At 35.5% G+C, this 21,545-nt stretch overlaps 3 protein-coding genes across 11 annotated transcripts in view; 2 read left to right on the forward strand and 1 right to left on the reverse strand.

The window, feature by feature from the left end:
• Positions 1-940: 940 nt before the first annotated feature.
• Positions 941-5,443, reverse strand: LOC109093102 (U3 small nucleolar ribonucleoprotein protein MPP10-like). The gene is made up of 11 exons (XM_042727641.1): positions 5,308-5,443; positions 4,333-5,026; positions 3,917-4,086; positions 3,650-3,827; positions 3,294-3,435; positions 3,134-3,201; positions 2,772-2,909; positions 2,012-2,122; positions 1,681-1,794; positions 1,285-1,515; positions 941-1,195 (listed from the first exon to the last, which is right to left on the reverse strand). Exons 1-11 carry the CDS (start codon positions 5,388-5,390, stop codon positions 1,046-1,048), a joined length of 2,079 nt encoding a protein of 692 aa, XP_042583575.1. The 5' UTR covers positions 5,391-5,443; the 3' UTR covers positions 941-1,045.
• A 115-nt stretch (positions 5,444-5,558) lies between these two features.
• mcee (methylmalonyl CoA epimerase) lies at positions 5,559-7,422 on the forward strand. Of its 2 annotated transcripts, none has more exons than XM_042727638.1 (3): positions 5,559-5,700; positions 5,895-6,241; positions 6,994-7,422. In XM_042727638.1, exons 1-3 carry the CDS (start codon positions 5,661-5,663, stop codon positions 7,144-7,146), a joined length of 540 nt encoding a protein of 179 aa, XP_042583572.1. In that variant the 5' UTR covers positions 5,559-5,660; the 3' UTR covers positions 7,147-7,422. The 2 variants fall into 2 exon arrangements, with proteins under 2 accessions (XP_042583572.1, XP_042583574.1); XM_042727640.1 differs by having other exon boundaries at positions 5,560-5,700; positions 5,901-6,241.
• Positions 7,423-8,993: 1,571 nt separating this feature from the next.
• apba2b (amyloid beta (A4) precursor protein-binding, family A, member 2b) overlaps positions 8,994-21,545 on the forward strand; it is a 65,964-nt gene continuing 53,412 nt past the window's right edge. For 7 of the 8 annotated variants that reach the window (XM_042727630.1, XM_019106836.2, XM_019106838.2 and 4 more), the window contains exon 1: positions 8,994-9,146. The gene's annotated coding sequence lies outside the window, so the exon portion shown is untranslated. The remainder of the gene's footprint in view (positions 9,147-21,545) is intronic. The other variant, XM_042727632.1, reaches the window with a different exon arrangement.

The raw sequence follows: 21,545 nt of genomic DNA on the forward strand, positions 1-21,545 counted from the left end.
ACTTTCTAATAGTTTTACGAGTTTAGAAAGCAGTAAAAGCTTTCTTTAATCTAATTTGTTAACTTCCTCAGAACACAAGTTCAGCTGAAACTAGCAGTAACTAAAGAAAGGAAACATTACAGAGCACTAAAGTCAACATTAATGCCCTCTTCTGTCCACTTTGTGCTATAACTAACTGAACATGAGATTATACATTTATTCATTTAAGCATAAAAGTAAATAACAAAATGTCAATGAATAAATATATAACTTGTATTTTTTCACTGGATGCATTTGTTGAAGGTTACAGCAGCCTCAAAAAGTATTTTATACACAAGAAATAATAAAATCATTAAAATACTTAATAATAATCATCTTTATGTATCATGTATCACAAATTGTGTATCCCAAATTCAAAATAAGTAACATTTATTTTAAAGAAGTATAGCACAGGCATACCTTTTAGATTTTAGACCTAACATTCCCCAAAATTAAGCTTGTTAGGTTTTAATTTATGAAGATATATTTAAAAAAAAAAAATGTTTTGGACACTTTCTGGTTGGCAAACATTGTGGAACATGTTCATTTGTTAATGTGACAGGAACTGACTTCATAGATCCATGAAAAAAGTCAAAAAAAAAAATCAAAGTGACTCTACCAGTGCCAGATGTTTTGATATTTTGCATCTAATGCAATAAAGTTGACATTTTAATGTCTGACGTCAGGGTTTAAGTACTTTTTATGGTTACTATATTTACAGTATTGTGGACTGGTGATTGTAATATAAGATTGATTTAATAATATATCAGTCCCGGTTCTCTGTGAGGTGATCTGTAAAAGAGATTTCTACCTGTTCAGAAGCAATATTTATAGTAAGAGTGAACAATATTTTTATTGTTTAAAGATTTAATAGTGAGACTAAGTTTAATATAGTCCAAAAAAATATACAGAGACTCAAATGTACGGGAAAAAGAAATCTGTATTTTAATAAACAATGACAGGATACAACAATTAGATTTCTCTCAAAACTAATAACTGTACAAATTGCTTTTGACACGAGTCAACATTACAATTTAAGCTTGCTTACAGAAATCTCTTTTTGTTTCTTCTTCTTTGCTGTCTGGTTCTTTGAGCCCTTGATTTGGCTCTTGACTTGGTCTTGTAACTGTGAGAAGAAGGCTTGAGAGGAACGCAGGGCCTTATCCATGCCATCATTCTGTCAATGTACAGGAGGAAGAAAAAAAAGTTATACACCTAAACAAAACCACAGTAACTATAAATGCTGCATTTGACTTAGTTACTGACCGTGAGTATTTTGGCTTTTCCTCCTTTAGTAAGTTTCTTGAGAGTCTGTTCAACCTCAGCTTTACTCTTCTTCTTCTCGTCTCCTCCTTTCATCGCCTCTTTGACTTTCTGTCTCTTCTCCCGCTCTTGAATCTTCAGACGCTTCAGTTTCTTCTTCTTGCGTCTCTCTCGTTTCTTATCTGTAGTGGTTTTCTCTGTGGCTCCGAGTACGTCTCCTGCCTTATTCTTCTCCTGAGATAAGGAAAAAAAATAAAAAATGCATTGACATGAAGCGGTCTGCCATGAAGATTCTGAGATCTAACTTGTGTAAACGTTTCACTCAAAAACTACAAAGCAAGGTCTTTCCTCAACACTTAAAAGTGAGGTTTTCTGATAAACTTGATGCGAGCAGGCCACACAAAGCTTTATTTTTTTTGTTGTTATTATTGTTGATTCACTGGCGTTGACTGGAGCCACTTCCTCCATAGTTATAGAAGGCAAGTTGGAAACCACTTTCACCTCAGGAACATGCTAAACAGAGAAAGAACAGGAATCCATTTGACATGTTTAGGCCAATATATCTCAATGTTTGCAGATTTACATCAGCTGTTTCAATGAACAGCTAAATCGAAAGATTTTTGAACATTTCTATATGTTTAGAGCTGGAATTTTTGTTTAATTTGTTTTTCACGTCATACATGCATAAATACACTACAGCTGGCTCAAGCCACAAGGACAGTTTACTCACTGGTTTTGGTGTGAAGTGGAAGTTTGATAGTGCATCCAGTTTAAGGAAGAGTGTGTCCATGAGTTTCTGGATTTCTACATGCGCTGGGTTCTCTTCTTCTACCTTCTTTTCCTGAAACCCACAAAAAATACAATATAATTATACATTATAAAAGTTAAGGGTCAGTGGGACCTATTTTTTTTTTAAGAAATTCATATTACTTCCACAAGGATGTATTCATTCGATCAAAAGTGCCAGGGAAGCCATTTATAATGTTAAACAAGGTTTCTAATTCAAATAAATGCTGTTCTTTTGAACTTTCTATTCATCAAAGAGTCTTATTTTTTTTTATATATATATATTTTCCACAACAATATTTTTCAACATTGATAATAAGAAATATTTCTTGATCACCAAATCAGCATAATTTCTGAAGGATAATATGATGCTGAACACTGGAGCAATGGATATCGAAAAGTCAGTTTTTTGCCATCATAGAAATAAATGACATTTTCAATCAAATTTAAAACAGTTCTTTTAAATTTGAATAGTATTTAATTTTTTTTTTGTTGTTTAAAGATTAAATAAATGCAGCCCTGGTAAATATAAAAGACTTCTTTCAAAAAAGCTCTTAGTCATTCCAAACTTTTAAATGGTTGTGTATGTAACCCAAATGTTTATATACATTAAACACAATTTTAGACTTATATATATAACCGAAAATGTTTTTATAAGTGTCCATAAGAACGAGGAGGAGGACAGAGCAGTGGACAGGACTCACCTGTGTCTGTTTGATATACTCCTGCTCATAAACCTCAGCCAGACTCAGTTTGCTCTTCTCATGGTCCAGAGTGAGTCTCTTCTTATATTCAAACACCTCCTCTTTAGGCTTCTCCTTCCTTACTACATCATCCCACACCTGAAGCACAACCATAATGCAACAAGAAAGTGAAGTACACTGGGTCATATTTATGAAACAAGCTGACAATCATTCATAAAAACATTCCTAAGTAAACTGCGGTGTTCAATTCAATGGACAATTTACACAAAATCTGATTGAAATCCACTTCACTTGCCTTTATCTCTTGATGGCATCAAATTAGAACATGAACATTAAACACAGAACATGAGGTTTAAACAAACCTGATCTTTGATTCTCTGTTTGATGATCTCCTCAAGCTGTAAGGTAGTTTCTTCTGTGATGGCTGGAGCTGTGGAGGACAGAAACAAAGTAATGAACAACCCTATAAAGAGATAGAAGGCATTAAGTGTTTTGCTGCGACGATCAGCATGAAGCTCTCACCCATCCTAGAGGCCTGGTCAAACGCTATATCCTCTTCCAGCATGCTGTTCTCCGGTCGAGTCTGAGCGCTCACTTCTCCTGTCAGCTGCCACGGCTTCTCGGACAATGCAGCGGTCTCCAGTTCTTCAATCTTTTTTGCCATCTGTTTAAATTCATATCAAAGCAGGCTTAGTATTATCAACTAAAACTTAGAAATTTTTTTTAGCTGAAATAAAGCGTACATAACACATGAAAATCTAAATGAAAATGATAAATGTTGAAGCACTAAAATAACTAACTGAAAACTGAAATAATTAAATATGCAGATTTTGATTAAATACTTTTTTCAGTTAAAGATACCAACTACAAAGACAAACCTTTTCCTGTCTCTTTTCAAAGGATGACTTGGACTCAGGTTTAGGCACGTTTTTGGCTTTTCCACCTAGAATATCTTCCACATCCTCCCCCTCACTGTCGTCGTCGTCGTCATCATCATCAGGGAGGTCAAAGGTCACCTTGCGTAAAGCATTTCTTGCTCCATCACCTGTGTCATCCCTAAATGAAGACGTGAAATGCATTAGATCTCTGAAAGAAAATGCTGTAGCATTATATTGTGTTAAAACACGGGTATCCTCGTGACATACTCCTCCATATCAAAATCCTCCTCATTCATATCATCTTCATCCTCCTCCAGCTCATTGTCATCATCTTCTTCTCCCTCATAATCATCATTAGATTCTGGATCCATCTCTACAGGCTTTGCATCCACTGGAGCAAAGAAATCTTTGTATTTCATATCTCTGGAGCTTTTCTTCTGTAAAACAAAATACAATGACTTTCATGAGATCTCAATTCGAATTCATGTTTATACAAAATAAGAAATATTGAAATAAAACAATACTCAGAATACATTTTTGATTTCGATAATTCTGTTACACAATCCGGTTACATGCATCTGTATATTAGACCCGTAGTTTTACATCCTGGGGTCCATATAAAGGTGATGCAACAAATTAGAATATCTGAAAAAAGAAATAAAGGCTCAGGAAAAGTCCATTACCTTTTTCTGTTTTGTGAGCGCTACAGGTTTATCAAAGGTTAGTTCCTCATCATCATCAGACGGCAAATTCTGAAAGTAGTCTATGTCCTCCTCTACGCTCTCGTTTCCTTCTCTTTTATCCATGTCATCCAAAAAAGCTTCCATTTCTGAGAGTTTAAAAAACCTGTCATCTACTTCTGATGGAGTCCTATGAGATCTTGACTTTGATAATTTGGCAGTGGACTGTTTCTGTTTGTTTTTTTCCTCAAATTTATCTACATCAAAGTCCAAATCCGAGTCTTCACCAGAGAAGTCATCGTCCTCGTTGCCTGCAGATGGTTTCAACCTCTGCTTGGTTTCCTCCTCTTTGTCCTTATCATCATCATCATCCTCATCTTCCTCTGCACTCTCTTCTTCTAAACTATTAGCAATTTCTCCATTATCAACATCCTCCTCCTCCTCCTCTTCTTCCTCTGTATCTTTAAAAAATGTTATAGTGTCATCTGTGACCGCTTGTTCGACTGCCTCCTCAAAATGTGTCAGTAATGCATCATTCTGAAGCTCCAGCTCCTGCCAGATCTGCTCCTCATCAAAGTTTTCGATGACCAGCTGCTCCAGTGGGCTTCCTTTGCAGTCTGCAGGCTCATGGGCTTTATGCAGATCATAAAGAGTCTTGGTAAGTGATCTGAAATCTGTTGCCAGAGCATCCTGGACACTGAATAAAGATTGAAAACATAAAAAAGAAACGTTAACATTTTTAAAGTTACCTGTAAAATTATATGACTATTTGCATATATTTATCATTAATTGTATTTACTAAGAGTCTATAAATAAAACATCAACATGAGAGAAATGTACATCAAATTAGTAACCACCACAACGTGAGGCTTCGGCACATGTGTGGCCCGATACGCGTTTCAGCTCGTTTAACGTTAGAAAAAGCTCTATCTTTAAATTAACAAGCAAAACAGTTTAATCATTTAACGTGTATCTAACCTGAGAAATAGCTCCGGGTGTGCTGTGTCGCTGTTTAGTAACTGTAAGCAGCTCTCCAGCGTGCTGCCATCCCCGCTCGCCATCTCTGCGCTCACGTGGCTCTCTCTACTGCGTAACGTCACGCTTTGTAAATACAACCCCCGGAAACAAAATGCACTGTGTTGCGTTCCACATAGAAGGTTCCATATTACCGCAGTGTTTCTTAATACAGCGATTTAGTGGTTTTTGGTCTACCATAATTCTGTTTTAAAAATTAGAATATTACGAAACATTTTATATGGGTAAATTAGGCGTATATTACCATTACTGATCACGTGGTTCGCGCTGTTTAAATAAAGTTTTGTGTGTTTGCGATGACCGCAAAGATGGCTTCCTCTTTACTGAAGGTTGCAGGTAAACTGTAGTAAATCGATATTGTTTTAGAGTCTCTCAAATGTTTGCAACATTTAGAGCTGCTTTATTCTAACTGCACACGGTATACTTGTTTGTATCTTTCTCTTTGACAGCTGTTGTTAATAAAATCCAGCGATAGATTAATTTCGTTCTATATTCAGTGCGTCCACACTGCAGTCTCGTCTCTCTTGTAGTTACAGGTCTCGCGAGGTGTGCGTGGCACAGTTTGCCCTCAGTGAGGGCAGTGTCTCTGACTGCACCCCTCGGTCAAGGTGTCCCTCAGTCATTATGGAAGTTAGGCAGACTGAATCATGTGGCTATCGCAGTGCCAGACCTGGAGAAAGCCACAGCACTGTACCGTGATGTGCTGGGGGCTCAAGTAAGCGCCACCGTGCCTCTCCCCGAGCACGGGGTGTACACTGTGTTTGTAGAACTGGGAAACACCAAATTAGAGCTTCTGCACCCTCTGGGAGAGAAAAGCCCTATTGCAGGATTCCTGCAGAAGAACAAATCTGGAGGGATGCATCATATCTGTATCGAGGTAAAGATAAAACTAGGTTAGATCAGTGCTACAGTATGTCATTCTCAACCTTTTTAACTAAAGCCCCCTTATTGTCCAACATAATATTCAAAGCCCTCCCATATTGGCGGAGATGTATAGCAGTATTTCTGCTTTAATTTTGACAGCGTTTTTATTATATTGAGAAATATAAAGAACAAGATTTAAAAAGATTCTGATACTGTAAAAAAAAAAAAAAAAAAAAAAAAAAAAAAGCTATTAAGGAGAAAAATAAACGTGACTTGAGAACCAGTGGGTAAGATAATATTCCTCTTTTAATACTCAAATTTGTCTTTGGCTTCTTTTACAAATGAACAGACAAACAAAACAGTTGCATGACACTCACATAAAACCGTATCAAATCACATGGTGTCATGTATCACAAAAGTCATAAATCAAAATATTTATTGTTAATTTTTTTTTATATTTTCATTTTTAAAAGTAAATGGATAAATAAGACACCTTCTGCATTTTTAGTTGTTGCCAAAAATGAAATACTAGATACAGTATTAAATATTATTTTATCTGTTAATTCTTGAAAAAAAAAAAAAAATCTTGCTTTTTCAATATTCCAATATACAAATAACGTTAAATAGGATAATAACAATAAAATGAATAGTAAAAAAATTCATAAACTAATTTCTTGTGAATCAATCTCTTCACACTAAATATTGAATTTGTTTCATAGTTTAGTGTCAGTATCCATAATTTATGTGTTGCTTGTTCAATTTCAGGTGGATGATATCAATGCTGCAATAGTTGATTTGAAGGAAAAGAAAATCCGACTGCTTTCCCCAGAGCCACGGATAGGAGCTCATGGCAAACCTGTGATGTTCCTCCACCCGAAAGACTGTGATGGGGTTCTTGTGGAGATAGAACAAGCCTAGCTATCACACATAAGATTGTTGTCTAGTAAACACAGACACTTTGATTAGGCTGGTCATTTTTGACACTTAAGCTATTGTGATCAGTGCAAGAAGAATTGTACGATTCCACTTGTTCCATTAATCTGTTATGGTGTGCTTTATATTCTTGGCCTTTGGCTTTTTTTCTTTCTTTTTTTTTCTGAAGTAAAGATTTTCTTTAGTGATTTAATAAATGATTAATTTATGTTAGTTTGATCCTTTGACCCTTAATAAAATCACACGTTCAAAGTTTGTAAATCTTGTTTAATTCTATTCTTTTCGTATTAATATTTTTGGGGTACACTAGGTATTTTTCTTGTTTTTTAATGATGATTACGACACCAGAAGCCAAAATAAGCTTAATTAAATGCATGTTTTAAATGCTATGATAAAATGTTAGATATGTTTTGCTATGTTTATGAATGTGAACTGAAATCCTCACAAGCCTCTCGTCTGGCTCTCAGTGGAACAGACAGATTGAATCTTTCTTTTTTTGGCTGACAACCACCAGTCAACCCTCCGCCAAACAGAAAGCTCTTTTCTGTTCTTTTTTTTTTAAGAGAGAGAGATAACTAGAGGAGTGAGATTAGGAACTGATGTTTGTGGGCTTTCTCAATGTGTGGTCTCCAAGGTCTTGTTTGAATTTTCCTGCTTCAGCACCATTAGAATAAAGCTGGCTTTTCTGCCGTTTTAAGCTGTTTTTGACATCTCAATTTATTTGGCAGTCTGAAAAGGAACAGACATCTTTCCAGAGAAATTCACACACTGCCTGTAAAAAAAAAAAAGCCTTTTGAATGACTTCCCATTTTGCCCATGCAACATTCTGGCTCATATTCACAATAGTGAAAAATAACTTAATAAAGCAATATTACATGTTGCTCTGAATCAAATGTGAAGAAAATAAGCAACAAAGAAATCTGATGCTAGTTGAAATGTTTTCAGGGGAAGGATATCCATACTTCCTAATGATATTTTTTTCTGTATGAGCTTGTATTTGCTTGTCCTTTTGTAGAAATCATAATGTGAAAACATCTGCCTGGATTAATCGTGAAGCAAGATAGCTGCATGGTAATTGTTTTCAGTATCCCAAAAGCATCTCATTCTAATTGCACATATCCAAACCACATGTCCAGTTTTATCTGGGGCACTGGAAGCTGTTTATTGCCTTAGCCTTGTGAAACGCCATCTCATGTTGTCTATCCCAGAACACCATCTGCAAGAAAAGGGAATTAAGTATCTCATATTTTCTGTGCTAATGTAGTATTGATTTTATGTTCATGTTATTTTTTTATTGTCCTATGACAACATTAAGACATCAGCCAATGTGTTCTCATGTGCATGTATGACCTAACATGTAACAACTAGCATGTACACCCAACAGCACCAGGAAGAAAAGATTATACGTTTCATGGAAACAGCGAAAATCTCTCTTATGTAAAACGTGGAGAATCTGATCGTACAGTGAATTAATGCTTAATTTGAGCGAAAATATCCTTCAAAACAAGGCCAGAAAGAAATGGCTTTGTGCAGTAAATGGTAGTGGATGGTGAATTGGTAAACATTTATATGGATACTAATTACTCATGATAATTAATGATTGATGACATATTAAACATCAATGACCGTTATTAACAAGAAAGCTAAAGAATAATGCGTAGATCCGCACGCGTTCAGTGTTAGTTTGCTGATCAAGACTTGATTTAAAATGAATTGAAATGATAGCATCATTTTACAATCCTTTCCTCACACAATGAAAGCTTCAGGCGCTGTTTCTTTCTCTGTCTGTCTCGGGTGGGGTTTGTGTTTGTGGTGATTGAGCTCAGCGCTGCAGTGGAGCGCCCCCTGCTGTTCTCTACGTCTGCTCTTCAGGATTCTGTGCTCCTCAGTCTCCGGGATGCGGGGTCGGTGCGGTTCCCACTCTCTATCCCTCTGAAAACACAGGACTTCTATACATGAACATCACAACGTCAAAGGCTATGCAGGTAGGCTGGTTTTCAGTGTTAAGGTTTCACCTATCTGAATGTTTAGTGTGGCGTGTTGATACGGAATGTAGTGATGCGCTCGTGAAGGATACGGCAGGATTTCATCCTCTCAGTGCAACATCAAACCCGCTGCTGCTGCGAGCACGTACATGATGATAGTCGTCCTCCTCAGCCGTATTTCAACTATTAAAATCGTTGTTACAGCTAAAGAGATTGCGCAAATCGAAGGGTCGTCGGTTTGTTTCTTTAATTTTTGTGTGCAACTCCTTTTCTTTTGAGAGCTTCTTTGGTGTGCCTGTGTTCACTTTCTCATTAAGAACCACGGCTGAAAATGTCATGACGAAAACGTGGAAAGTCCTCAAAAAAGTTGGTTAAAATATGTCACACTGTAAAATAGTACCAGTTAGGTTTTACTTTATCACGTTAAATCTCCAGAAATTATTTTTCAATATTTTATCTATCTATCTATCTATCTATCTATCTATCTATCTATCTATCTGGGTAGTTGACATGAAATATTTAAATGTTTTGAAACGTTTAAGCTATATTGTATATTTTTAAATGAATAAAACTTGTTACAATTATAGTATATTGTTAAATAATAAATATTAAGATACTAGTCAATATTCAATATTTAAAAAAGTGAGTTTGAGCAGTTAAAAGCTTAACAGAATAGGGTCATGCAAGATTTACAATTTTCTTCATACGCCCCTTATGCAAATTTTACCCTACAATCTTCATGTTCATAGAAATGTCAGCTTATATGGGTAGTTGAGAGAAATATCGTTGTTATTCAGATTGTGTTTTGTTTATAATTACAAGCGGAGCTGCTTGGTCAGTAGTCAGTGAAGTCTGATTAATAAATCTGTTTGTACAGGGAATTTTGCATTCTATCCTGGTATAAATATTTTAGCGACTGACACATAAAATCATGATTAGATGCTGAGATTCTAATTGTGGAATATAAACATAATTATGTCCTAGTCCTTCAGTTCTGGCTGATTTCTAGAGCTTATCATGGTCGTGCTAAATCAAGCATCAAATTCAAGCCTCAAGCTGGAAATCAAGCATCATGCTGCTGCTGAAAAAGATGAGCTCCTTTTTTGTCCAGAGAACAATAGCCGGTCCACTCCCCTGAACCCATCAATGAAACCACAAGGGCTAGAAAATATTGTGCATATTCTTAAAATACATTGAATGGCTAAACTTTTCATAACTAAGAACAAAATAAAACACATCTTCAAGCAATAAATGAACACTCATGCTATAAGTCTGCTCGTCTTTGTGCGTATGGCACAAAGTAGTTCATATGAAATCTGAAACATAATATAGAGAGGTAGAGAGACAGTTTAGGAGTGGCAGGGAAGAGAGAGAGACAGACTGAGTGTGAAGGAGGGACTGTGAGTGCTCATAAAGGTGCATAATTGCTGAGTGTGATCCCAGTTGGTGGTTCCGTCTCCACAACAGTCTCCTGCCGCGCTCTTGTCCAGGCAACCTGCTCCCACACACACACACTCACTGCCCCACCCCTCTTTTCAGAGATCCCTTATAGTTACGGTTCTGTGCTGAAGGACAAACACTGTTTGCAAGAGCATGCTGAGATGATATTTATGCACCAGTAGGACATTTATAATTTGATCTCTTGCGGGAATTGGATAGAAACATAGATGGAAAGAAAAGCCTGGGTGAGGTCACTCACTTTAGGGGTAATTTTAGCAAAGGAATATTTAGTCGATAAACACAAAAAATATCCTGAAATGTAGTTTTCGTACAAATTTTCAGGAGATTTTGAACTGTTTTGAATGATACATACAGTTGTGCAGTAGTTGTGAGATGTAGAGGGTGTGGGCAGGTTTTTTTTTTTTTTTTATGGTGTTACTAATGTGGATGTAAGCGGTTTTGGCCCAAAGCTGCTGTCTGGTTTAGCACTTGCTCTGATATATATTATCCTGTATGTGTGTGTGTGTGTGTTTGTGTGATAACCTCTGGCAATGTGCCCAGGGATGGTGTAGATGTAATCGGTTTTGGGTGACTATATATTTATAGAAATGCTGATGTGCAGTTAGCAGTCAACAGCCCAGAAAAGTGCAGAAATGATACAGGTCTTCCAGTCTGGGGTCAGTGAGATTTTTAAAAAATGTTAAAAAAAAAAAAAAAAAGATTCTGTAATTGCTCACCAAGGGTGCATTAATTTGAAATACAGAAAAACAGTGCTATTGTGAAACATTATTATAATTTAAAACGTGCATTTTTTAAACATTTTATTTATTCTGAATTTTTCAGCACTCTAGCCTTCAGTGTCACATGATCCTTCACAAATCAATCTAATATGCTAATTTGTTTAAACATTTTATTTATTATTATAAATGTTGAGAACAGTTGTGCTGCTTAATATTTTTGTTTGATTATTTTTCTATAGTTTTTTGTAACAATTAACTGTTACTTTTGATCAGTTTAATGCATTCTTGCTAAATTATTTAATTTCTTAAAATTTTCTTAAAGTGTAAATAATTAATATCATAGAAATTTGCCTGTCCACTGATGAAAATGTGGCCTTTTTTAACTTTAGAAAATGCTCTGTAAGACTTACAAAAATATTAAAATTCTTGCCAGTGCTGTAGTGCACAAATTTGGTGCACACAGATGTCCCAAGAGTATCATACATTAAGGATGGGTAATGGGGGTGTGCCAGCGGCTCTGACTTTAGAATGATGTAAGTACAATGTAGAAAAAAACATAATTTCAAGTAGAGTTTCGCCCACATTTACACTGGTGTTAATGATCTTAGTTATCTGTCTAGGATATGTGGTATCTCAAGCAGAATTTGTATTTCTTAGTAATATACTTAATGGATCAGAAGCTGTGTTTTCATGGTTTTGTCAGATATTGAGTTGTTTGAGCTCTGGATAAATATGAAAATGTATTGCGATACAAGACATTCAGAAATAAACATGATCTGCATTAGAATCTCCCTAAAAGTCACTGATTGTGAAGTGCCTTTCATCCCAGTATTAAAATGTTTTTGTTGTTCTTTTTTGTTTTCTTTTCATATACTTGAGTTAGAATATGTTCACACTAAAGAAAGGCTTGATCGTTTAGAGTTTATATCAGAAATGCCATCTTCTGTCGGCTCTTACACCACACAGTGCAGTGAAATGAAACAGAGGTGCCTTATTGGACACAGGCCATATAATTCATTGCTTATGTGTCTTTTGATTAGACTAGAGAGTGATTAATATTGATAACATAGCTCAGCGACTCTGATTAGATGTGAATGAGTCGTCTGCTCCCTTGATGTTTACTTTTGAAATAATCGAGTAGCCAAGCATGGTGACTCGTTAGATATTTTAAAAGCACATTCAAGCATCTGGTATTCGCAATAAGTGAAAGCGGCTTTTTTTTTTTTAGCATACTATCAGCCCAGTATGATATGAGAGGAGCTTTTGTGTTTGTGTCTTTTGCTTTCTTTATCAACTTTCCTTTTTGTACATAAATGGACATTTTCATTATTTTTGGGAAGTCGTCCACATTGAGACTGAATTCTTTTATCCATTCAGTACTTTCATCCTCTTGTTTATCATTTAAAAAGAGAATATTGTGAACTCAAGTGCGACGTGAGAAAGGTCTGCAGCCATTTTTTTTACTCGTTGGCTGAAGTTTATCTGACTCAATATTATGAAACAATGTTGTTCTTGATCTTTTCATTCATTACCGAGTCTGTGCGTTCTTTGAAAAGCTAATTATTTTATGCCTCTGGCTATGTGTATCCTGCCCTCATATCTGATGTAATATCTGTCATATTGCTCTAAATAAGTAAGTATGTCGTGCATGGACTTCTGTGCAAGCTTTCTTGACTATGTGAGAAGTTGCTTTTTTTGTACTGGTGACTCACTGGTTGGTGAATCGCTTGCTGTATAATACTGAATTGAATTTTGGCATTTTTCCCACACCTGCTAAGTTTTCCTTGCATCTCTATATTTGATCTGTAGCAAGGTCAATCCTGTTAAGATTTAGTCAAGTCAGTTTTATTTGTATAGTGCAGTGTTTTACAGTCCAAGGACTCCCGAGTGTGACTTTTGTGTGAGTTTTGTGCCTTAAAATTGTCATGATATGAAAGTTTTCCCAATGCATCTTAATGTTCTTACTGTGAACAATTCAGTAATTTTAAAATAAATAAATAAATAATTTTTTTTCAAAATCATAGTCATAACTTAATCTTCTGGTGAATCAACTTCTGTCTGGTGATGTATGCCAGACTTCTCTAATTTTTTAATCTGCATATACTCTGCCTCTTTTTTAAAGTCGACTGCAAGCTCAAATTCAGATTTGCCTTCTTCCGATCAACAACCAATGGACAGAACCAAGACCTGCTCTCTCTCTCTCTCTATATATATATATATATATTTTCACTTGGACGTTTGTCAGTATGGAAGAAAAGATTTCACTTCAGTTTAATCATGAATTTAAGCCTGGCCAAAAATAACATTCATGTCGTGTCATATTAATAAATGTACATAAAAAGTAGTATATTTAAAATACATGTTTTTCATACTAAATATAGTTAAGATCTATTAACATATTTACTTACATATCGCTTCAGACTTACTGATATAAAAATGATAATTAAAATGTATTTGGAGTACTACATGTGTACAATGCACATTTTTTTAATATAAAGCCTATAATGTGTTTTGCTGTCACTATTGATGAGGACTGTAGTATCTTTGAGTAATATTGATATACTTGCAATAGTTCCTCTTTAACACATTCAGATATACTTCAGTATATCTTGTGTTGGACTTTAGCTCTACTTCCACACAATTAAAGTGCATTAAGTACAAAATTAGTTGTTCCAATTTAGCAGATTTTAAGTATACCAGATTAGTGTACTAAAAGTACAATGCAGATTATTTTTATTAAGTGCCTGAATATGTATCTGTATATTATATTATATTTTATTATAATTATATTATTATAATATTTTAGTATATTTATTTATTGAACGGTGAAATGGCAAATTCACTACAATAATCATTTTTACAGTATCTGTATTGCATTGTTGATGAACAAAGTCGCATATATGCACATTACATATTTACATACAAGTTTGTTTTTTTAAAGCATTTAGCAGAAGATTAGGTTTGTAAATATATCTTTGTGTGATGTTAACCTAATATTGCATTTTTGCATATTTTTATTAACTAATTCATTTTATTTAGCTATTGTTTTTTAAAATAACTTTAGAATAAACCTTGAGAGCAACCATAGATCAGGAATAGCAGTACTCCTCTGGCAAATATGTTTATTCAAATGTCCATTTCTAATAATATTTCTAGATAATAATAAAAAAAACAAACTACTTTTTTGTAGTATTGTCTGACCCATCTTCCGTGTAATTTGGTACAATCACTTTTAGTCACCCATGTCTCTCCAGGGAAGAGAGACGAGGGTGAAACTGTCTTTTGGTGTGTATTAGTGTGTATCAGGCAGCTGTGTTGAAAATACAGAATGCCTCATGTACAGTACCACAACCAGAAGAGCTCAATCTGCCTTTCTACTGCTTTTTGTGTATCTGTGAATAAATGTCTACCCTTGATCAACAGGAATGGGAATAAATAAATCATTCTTTTTGAGACGGGATAAGATATAACAGAGAATGGCATGTGCAGTGTTGTGAGTGTATTGTGCTGTTGACCTGTTTTCTGTTGAGGGATGATGGTCTGTTGATATTTGTGATGGGTCATTTGGGCTTGTGCTTTAGCTGCCTGTGTTTACTGCAGTCTGAAGGTCATGGAGGCTGGTCCCTGCTGGGGCCAACGGCACCTTAAATCTCTGCAGTGTCTGTTTTCAGCTATTCATATACCGAGGGCTGACTCATCGACAGAATAAATGCGTGTAGCTGTAGTCAGATTGAAGATTTATAGTTATGTAAGCTTAACTTCCCTCCTACATTTAGAGTAGCTCTGACAGATTGTCCTTGGAGTCTTTTCCAGCTTGAGGAGTGGCAAAGTCTTGCCTGTAAAACACAACGGGTGAAAGTAATGCGTGCAGACCAGGTATAGTGCTGTGAAAGGGTGATACATCTTTTCTGCTTTAGCTTTTGCACAGTTAGCCTCGCGCCATTTCAGATCCATGTGCATTAGCATTTAAATGAGCTAACTTGATTTTACCCAATTCAGGCTCCATTGTCTCCATTTGAATGAGTCCACACTCAGCGGACTGAATGGAATGAGATCAGACGATCCATTCACTCTTGCTCTCAGCAGTCTTTAATAACGTGGAGGATTCACTAACTAATGGGACCACAGGTGAAGAGTGAACAAACCTCCCTGTTCCAATGTCTGTTTTCATCCAGAACTACCTGGAAAGACCACAGTCAGGTCCTATTATCATTCTCGAAATGTGGATTGATGTTTCTGGAAAGACCATGATTGGTTTTGGAATGAAGTTTGTTTTTAGCACATAAACACCACCAAAAAGATATTACCTGTGGCAAACTCTTGATTGTGTTTGCATTCAAGCCAGATTGTACAGTTAATGATTTCAGTGTTTATCTCTCTGTTATTTCAGGTTATCTTGTCAGTTAAGTTTCATTTTCTCTCCATCATTGCTAGTTTTAGTTCTAGTTTCAGTTTCTTTACTGTCTATTTAAATTTTATTTATTTATTTATTTATTCGTCTTTTTTGGTCAACAAGAAAAATTCCATTTGCATCATTTTGCACAGGAAAAAAATGAAACTTACAAGTACATACATATAATTGTACATATGCATGTACACCTACATAACCATACAAAATAAAATAATTACAAGATCATAAAAAAAAAGAAATATTTATACTCTTATTGACCAAAAGGTGTAGGCTGAAGCTAAAGCTTATTATTCCTACCCTTAACTCCACACAAGCAGCACTAATTGACATTAATTTAATATGACAATATAGAATATACTCAATTTATATTTAGAAGAACATGCATTATTATTATTATTATTGCTATTATCATCACTACTACTACTAACATTATCATCACTATTCAGTATATCTTTCCATTACCAATCCTTTATAAAGTATTTTAAACTGTGTTAATGAACTAGCCTTTTTTAACTCATCAGGAAAGCTATTCCAAAGCTGAACAGCTTTATTTGATGGGCAGTTTCTTCTTAAATTGGTTCTACAATATGGTATATTAAACATATATGTCCCTCTAAGGTCGAATTTACTGTCTCTCAAGCTGAACATAGCTTGCAAGGACTGAGGGAGGGTATGTTGCCTTGCCTTATACACAAGTTTAGTAGTATACAAATCTACCAAGTCGTAGAATTTTAATGTTTTCAACTGGGTAAACAAAGGATTTATTGGGGTATTATATGGAGAATGTGTAATTATTCTGATGACCTTTTTTTGTAGTAGAAAAACTGGAGTAGTTCTAGATTTATATGTATTTCCCCAAATTTCTATTCCATATGTTAAATTTTAGGACTGACAAAGTTAATATGCAAGCTGGTATCATTTTAAGTTTTCTAATAGTGTTCAATTTCACAGCACAGTCTCAGAAAATTGCCACTAGATATAAGATATAAGACCAGGTGCTGTAAGCACTTTGGTTAGAGAGTTTGACTCCTAACCCTAAGGTTGTGGGTTTGAGTCTCGGGCCGGTAATACCACGACTGAGATGCCCTTGAGCAAGGCACTGAACCCCCAACTGCTCCCCGGGCGCCGCAGCATAAATGGCTGCCCACTGCTCCGGGTGTGTGTTCACGGTGTGTGTGTGTGTTTACTGCTGTGTGTTTGCACTTTGGATGGGTTAAATGCAGAGCACGAATTCTGAGTATGGGTCACCATACTTGGCTGTATGTCATGTCATCGTCGTCACGTCAATGTTTAATCGCTGACAGGTTGGGTTATAAAGGCTTTAGGTTTTATATTATTACACAAATCTAAAACTGAAATTAATTAGGGAACATTTTTATTGTATTTTGGTTAGTTTTTATGTAATGAAAGTGTTTAATTATTAAGATGATTAATTTAGTTTACATTTTAGTTTTTTTTTTTTTTTAATTATAGCCCCAATTGAACGAGTTAGTTGATGCACAACTTTGGTTGAAGAACAGTGGTAAAATTTTAAAATGCTACATATTCATCTGGTTTATGAGGTATGAAGAAGTAAATTATAAAATAGATAAAGCATGAATTACAAATTAAATGCACATCATTTTTTATTTCTACATCCTGCGCTGGCACTAAAACAGCTTCCTTCTTTATCAGGTTGTGAAAATATATATGAGAATGTGAAAAAGATATTAAATTGCCAAAAGGTCGATTTTATTCTGACTTATTCCAAAGACATCTGAACTGTGTATTTTTGGACTTGTTAGCAGGAACTTTCTAGGAGGACCTGAAGGCAATGGATCCATCTGAAAATGAACACACTATTGATTACTGGGAGGGAAGCAGGTGGCAGGTTTACATTTACATTTACATTTAGTTATTTAGCAGATGCTTTTATACAAAGTGACTTACAAATGAGGACAATGGAAGCAATCAAAATCAACAAAAGAGCAATGATACGTAAGTGCTATAACAAGTCTCAGTTAACTTAATGCAGTACACGTAGCAAGGTTCTTTTTTTAATTATATAATGCATAAAAGGAAAACAGATAGAATAGAAAAATAATAGAGCAAGCTAGTGATAGAAGCCTTTTTGCATTTGTTAATTGTATAATAAATAAAAAGAAAACAAACAGATAGAATACTAAAAGATTAGAACAGCTAGTGTTTTTTTTTTTAAGAAAACAAGCAGTTTTCGTTTAGTGTGTGAGTATAGTAGGGGCACTTTTTTTAAAGAATAGAATTAGAATAGAGAGTGCTAGAGTTAGAGGTTCAAATAAAGATGGAAGAGATGTTTTTGTAGCCGATTCTTGAAGATGGCTAAGGGCTCAGATTGAGTTGGGCAGGTCATTCCACCAGGAGGGAACATTTCATTTAAAAGTCTGTGAAAGTGATTTTGAGCCTTTTTGGGATGCACAATAAAGTGACGTTCACATAAGTCTGAAGTAATGAATTTAGGTAAAGGTGTGCAGAGCCGGTGGTGGTTTTGTAGACAAACATTAATGCATTTTTATGCGAGCAGCTATTGGTAGCCAGTGCAAATTGAAAAACAGAGGTGTGATGTGCATTCCTTTGGGCTCATTAAAAATGAATCTTGCTGCGACGTTCTGGATTAATTGTAAAGGTTTGATAGAACTGGCTGGAAGAGAGCATTGCAATAGTCTAGCCTGGACAGAACAAGAGCTTGAACAAGGAGTTATGAAGCATGTTCTAAAAGAAAGGGCCTGATCTTCTTGATGATCATCAATCATAACTCCAAGGTTTCTGGCTGTTTTTGAAGGAATTATGGTTGACGTGCCTAACTGGATGGTGAAATTGTAATGAAACAATGGGTTTGATGGATCCACAAGCAGTTCTGTCTTGGCAAGGTTGAGTTGAAGGTGATGGTCCTTCATCCAGCAAGAAATGTCTGTTAGACATGCTGAGATGTGAGCAGCTACCGTTGGATCATTAGAATGGAATGAGAGGTAGAGTTGAATGTCATCAGCATAGCAGTGATATGAAAAGCCATGTTTCTGAATGACAGAACCTAATGATGCTATGCAGGTGATTGTTCACAAGCCATTGTTGGTGAATGTGGGCTGATACAGCTCATTCGATTGTACTATTTTCCAATTCATTTGCTTTGTGTTGAACGCCGGATTTTAAAATACAAACACCCAAATCCTCCAGGTAAAGAAAAAGCAACATTGACAGCTACTGTGAAGCAGTTATCTTGTCAGAAGTTTTATGCATGTGAAGGTCTCTAGATGGTCTGCAGGTGTTGTGTTTTTCTGTCTGCTGCTTTTCCTTCACTGTGCTTCAGTTATATCATTATTAGCACTTAAGCTTTCAGTGTATGCAGTAGGCCTGATCATTACCTAGCCTGTTTCTCTGAGAGATCGCATTCTATTTGCATTTAGATGAGGCGGTGATTTCAGACGGCCTCAACATACTACTGAGCATATGCAGCTGCTGCCAACACTTAGTGTATATAGTCATTTAGAGCTGCAAAAGTGAGTTTACATCTGTGGTATGAAGACTTAATATATATTTATTATAGTACTAGGTTTTTCAGTCATTAATATAAATAACTGTATGCAGCATTAAACACAAATCACATTTTCTATTCATGTTCTGCATTAATCATTGTGAAATTCTTTCAAAGAAGTCCTGCGTCTAAAAAAGCTTTAGACATTCATGATTGATGTTACTATTACAATCTCTAGTATTGCATGAAGTCTGCCTGTTTGCCACAGTTTTTCCAACTTAAATGAGTTTTTGTAGTTTATGTTAAAGGGATACAATAGTTCACCCAAAAATAAAATTTCTTTTATAATTTACTCACCCTCATGTCACTCAAAACCTGTATGGCTTTTTTCATTACTAGAACATTAAAGGTACACATTGTTCATATGGAATTCAATGGTGACCAAAAACATTCTTCAAAATACCTTCTTTTGTGTTCAACAGAAAGAGACAAAGTCATACAGGACATAGAAGTGAGTAATGTGGTGGACTATCCCTGGATTACTCAGTTCTGATTGGTCAATTGAGCAATTTAGTTATCTAATAGAGTGCTAATCTGTGTAACTGAAACTAGCTTTACTGGACGTAACTATTAGTATTAAAGAATAGTGTTTGTCTTGTTCCTAAGCTGATTGTTTTGTACATTGTATTTTTTTTTTCTTAGCAGAGTTTCAAAAACTGTCTGGTTTTTGACCAGTAAGAAACAGCATAACTAAGAGTGTGTGAATCATTAGAAGAACTCTAGAAGAAGTCTACTGGGATAATTACATAAGGTAGAAAGAGAAAGAAGGATAGAGAATGTGAGGATAACTGGTGGGGGGAATGAATGCTTGTTTTAAAATGTAGCCTTTGGGTATTACAGCTCACATGTAGCAGCTGGTGTGTGCGAGTAAAAGGGTGTGTGTTCATCAGAGTGTGTTGGTCAGCTTTTACCTGCATGCTGGGAACCAGCCGTAGTCCCCAAGAAGAAAATGATTTAATAAACATAATAAACTTTAAAAGTTGGAGTAACCTAAATAAGTCATATGATTTTTTTTTTCAGTAACTACAGGCCTTTCTCTATTCAGTATGATGAACTTGTAGTCTTTTGTTTAGTTCCTGTTACAGAGCATGATACATTTTCTGAATATTTCATTATGCCATTAATTTTACTATTCATTTTCTACTAACAAAGGAGAAAATCCTCTAAATAAGCCTGTAGCGATGTATGTGACATTTCAGAGAACGAGAGAGTATATTTGTTTTAAAATGATCTTGTGAAATTTAGAGGGCATCTCTTTGCCATGGTAATCCACTCAGTTATACCAAATGCATCAGTCTAGTGTTGAGGATATTTAGTTTTAATATGAGAGCAGACATTTACTGCTATTTCTTTTTAAAGTTTTCCAATACATTTGTATCTTTTGATTCTTTTGGAATCAGCACTCAGGGAAAACAATGAGCTGTTTGGGGCTCATATCATTAGACGGAGAGATGATGTGGACATGGTAACACCCAGATTCAAGAGATTTCTGAGAGTTAGTTATCTGTGGAAAGCTAAATCCTTTTTTATATTCTGACATTAGCTCAAGAATGAGGCGCACACTCTCTCAGCTTGACAGATCGTGGATGATTTTTACTGCGGGGCTGTCGTTTATTCCGGGAAAATATGCGGATCTGAGGGTTTGCTCTCATTTATGGACCTCAAAATGGATTTATTTTAGTTGCACGAAAGGTGGGGGATCCCAACACATCCTTACCGGAATAAATTGGGGACAGATTCTCCCCACACATACATTCATTGGAGGATAGCAGGTGTTTGAAATTCTTTTTTGTCAATTAGCCATACAAGCACATAGCATCTTTACAGCGAGGTCTGTCTTTGATCAGACAACATGCATCATTAATACCTGGCATATATTTGATACTCTGAAGCCTTTGGGAATAAATGAATAGCAATTGCAATGCTTGCTGACAGGTCTGTGTCTACTGTGTAGATGTAATTGTTTTAACAACACATGTGCTGCTCTGCAGAAATGTTTCAGGCCTCGATCCCTATTTTTCAGCTTTGGTATAAAAGCTTGAATAAAGCACGTGTTAAAAGATGAACCACAGAGGGTTTAGTCCTAGTTTCTTTCTGGCACTGGCAACTTTGCTGGTTGAAGTAGGACATTAAAAGGAGACATTTTAAGTTAACAGATAATGACTTTTAAATCATTACCACAGTTCTTGTGTCAGCACTTGCAAAAGACTGCATGGCCTATTAGTCACCCTTGGTTTAGTGCTAATCAAATTCAGACTTTA

Source organism: Cyprinus carpio, chromosome B7 (assembly GCF_018340385.1).
Source record: "Cyprinus carpio isolate SPL01 chromosome B7, ASM1834038v1, whole genome shotgun sequence".
Classification (NCBI taxonomy): Eukaryota; Metazoa; Chordata; class Actinopteri; order Cypriniformes; family Cyprinidae; genus Cyprinus; species Cyprinus carpio.